Source organism: Sardina pilchardus, chromosome 18 (assembly GCF_963854185.1).
Source record: "Sardina pilchardus chromosome 18, fSarPil1.1, whole genome shotgun sequence".
Lineage (NCBI taxonomy): Eukaryota > Metazoa > Chordata > Actinopteri > Clupeiformes > Clupeidae > Sardina > Sardina pilchardus.
In genome coordinates, this window is record NC_085011.1 from 26283046 (window position 1) to 26285818 (window position 2773).

At 50.1% G+C, this 2773-nt stretch overlaps 1 protein-coding gene across 1 annotated transcript in view; it reads left to right on the forward strand.

The window, feature by feature from the left end:
• kcnh1a (potassium voltage-gated channel, subfamily H (eag-related), member 1a) overlaps positions 1–2773 on the forward strand; it is a 91365-nt gene that overhangs the window by 53462 nt on the left and 35130 nt on the right. Inside the window, exon 9 of the mRNA XM_062519198.1 lies at positions 1–181. This exon is cut by the window's left edge and continues 72 nt beyond it. Coding sequence (XP_062375182.1) covers positions 1–181 — 181 coding nt within the window. The remainder of the gene's footprint in view (positions 182–2773) is intronic.

The following is a 2773-nucleotide window of genomic DNA, read 5'->3' on the forward strand; positions in this document are numbered from 1 at the left end:
CACCCTGCGTTCCGATTGGCCAGTGACGGGTGCCTGCGCGCCCTGGCCATGGAGTTCCAGACCATCCACTGTGCCCCCGGCGACCTCATCTACCACGCCGGAGAGAGCGTCGACAGCCTCTGCTTCGTGGTGTCGGGGTCACTCGAGGTCATTCAGGATGACGAGGTGGTCGCCATCTTGGGTGAGTGTGTGTGTGTGTGTATGTATGTGTGTGTTTGTGTGGAATGAAGCTTTGAGATACACTATTAGGCCTACTATTTCCAAATGACCCTGTAGGTGTGTATGTGTATATTTGCACACGTGTGTGTGTGTGTGTGTGTGTGTGTGTCTGTGTGTGTGTGTGTGTGTGTGTGTGTGTGTGTGTGTGTGTGTGTGTGTGCGTGCGGCCGCGCGCGTGTGTGTGTGTATGTGTGTGTGTGTGTGTGTGAATGAGTGGGATGTAGCCGGCTTGAGATACATACTACTATTTTCCAACTGGCTCTGTAGGTGGGTGTTGCTATGTGTCATATTGTGGCTTGTGTGTTTCTGTTAGTAGTCTGTGTCTGAGTGTATGTGTGTGTGTGTGTGTACATGTGTGTGAGAGTGTGAGATAGAGAGAAAGAAAGAAAGAGAGAGCAAGGGAGAGAATGAGAGGAGATAGACTGTTTGAAGGAGAAGGAGAGAGGGAATGAGGTAGAGAGAAAGAGAGAAAAGAGAGTAAGAGAGAGGGAAGGAGAGATAGAGAGAGATAATGAGAGCGCATGAGAGGAGGTAGAATGTGTTTGAAGGAGAAGGAAAGAAGGGATGAGGTAGAGAGCAAGTGAAGGAGGGAGAGAGAGAACGAGCGAGGGAATGAGTGGACGAGTGCGAGGCTAAGCGTAGGAGTCTCATTAGGAGTAAATCATTCTCTCTATTGACTGCGTGTGCAAATGAGATACATCAAAGCAGTGCTGGAGGCCCACCAGAGCCCACTGGGAAGGAGGGAGGAAGAGAGAGAGAAAAGAAAGAAAAGAGGAGAGTAATGCGATTTCTCTCTTTCAATTGTCTCAAATGGCAAGTGGTCGCAAATCTGTGTTCTTCCCAGGGGTACTAGAAGGCTTTGAATTGACTAGCGCGTTAAACTTAGCTGTACTAATACACACCACACATCACGTATTACACCCACACACACACCACACTGACTTCACTTGAGCTCAAAAGAGCACTTTTGATTGGCTTCTGGGGGTGAACAAATCAGCCAATCCGTGTCCTCAATTGATCCTCAAGTTGTTCATTAAGTAATGCAGCGGCCACTTTACCCATTTGCCTGCGATGAAAACCTTGACACCTGTGATCTGGGACCTCATGAATATTAAACACGCCAGCCTTGTGAATAATTCAGGCCCGCCTCTTCATGGTCCACTCATGGAAGACACTGCAGGGTGAAGGAGGAGTGGTCAGAGTGCAGCTGGGGGTGATCAGACAGAGCCTGCTGGGCCTTTGCAGGGTAGTCCTGCAAAGGCCCAGCAGGAAGATGATGATGATGATGATGATGGTGATGATGATGATGATGATGCCAGCGTCTTTCAGAGCAGAGATGAGGACACTCAGGGCAGCCATGTTGAAGATCAGAAAGAGGAGAGGAAGGCGTCCAAAGGGCAAGTAGGAAGATGGCGATGATGATGATGATGATGATGATGATGACCATGATGCTAGCGTCCAGATCAGAGACAAGGAAGCTGGAGGCAGCCATGTTGGATGTGTGAAGATCAGAGAGAGGAGAGGAGGGCATCTAAAGGGCCTGCAGGACGACGATAATGACGAGGATGATGAGGATGATGAAGACAGTGTCCAGATCGGTCCGGTGGATGGGCAGTGTTGGGGGCCTGAGCGCAGCTGAGCCGGCCCGCACATGAAAGAGGGCGGAGAAGATTCGGACCACGGATGGACGGACGGACAGATAGCGGGCCGTTTGAAGATGCTGTCCGGCTCTTAGTGGAGCGGGCCCGACCGAGATCAAACGCCGGATCCACCCAGCGGCGCCTGACGGTCAGAGACACCAGAGACCCGGACGAGACTGGACAGAGGACGCAGCTGTGACAGACTCACACCACATCAGCTTTGGAGTGTCACTTGTCTCCAGAGGAGGAGGAGGAGGAGGGAGGAGGAGGAGGAGGAGGAGGAGCAGCACTGACACACAGGCATGCAGCTCAGAGAGCGGCTGCAGTACAGGACGCCATGGGGACGGGGGCCAAGGGAGTGGTCATGGCCTTCCTGCAGATTTCAAAGGCGCTTTAGAGACATGACGAGGATTTAAGGACAGACACGCCACGTCCCCCTCAGGCCAGTAGATGTGAAGAGAGATCACGGGTACGAGAGCTAAAGCCAGAAATACAGCCTAGGAATTCCTGCCACTTTCATTAGGAAGACATGACTCAGTCAGCCAGACTCTGGAGCTGATGCACTGATCAGCACCTGTTGCATGCCTTATTTGGGCCTTCAGACACGCCATCATACAGGATATGCTACCACACTGGACATGTGTAAATGCACATTTTGCAGACCACAGGAGATACAATTGTGCTTTTCTTACACATACTTATGCATTCATGGGAAGGTTGCGGAAGAAGTAAATCATTCAGTTTGAAGTTGAATGCATCAATAGAAGGATCCTTCAGAAACAACAGAGCCTGTTACACACCAGTTCTGCTTCACTGAAAAAAAACTTTTGTCTACATTTTAATGTATTAGTTTGTTTAATTTATTCATTTACTTTCCTACTCTCTGGAGACCTTATGGAGACATTGACCTTATA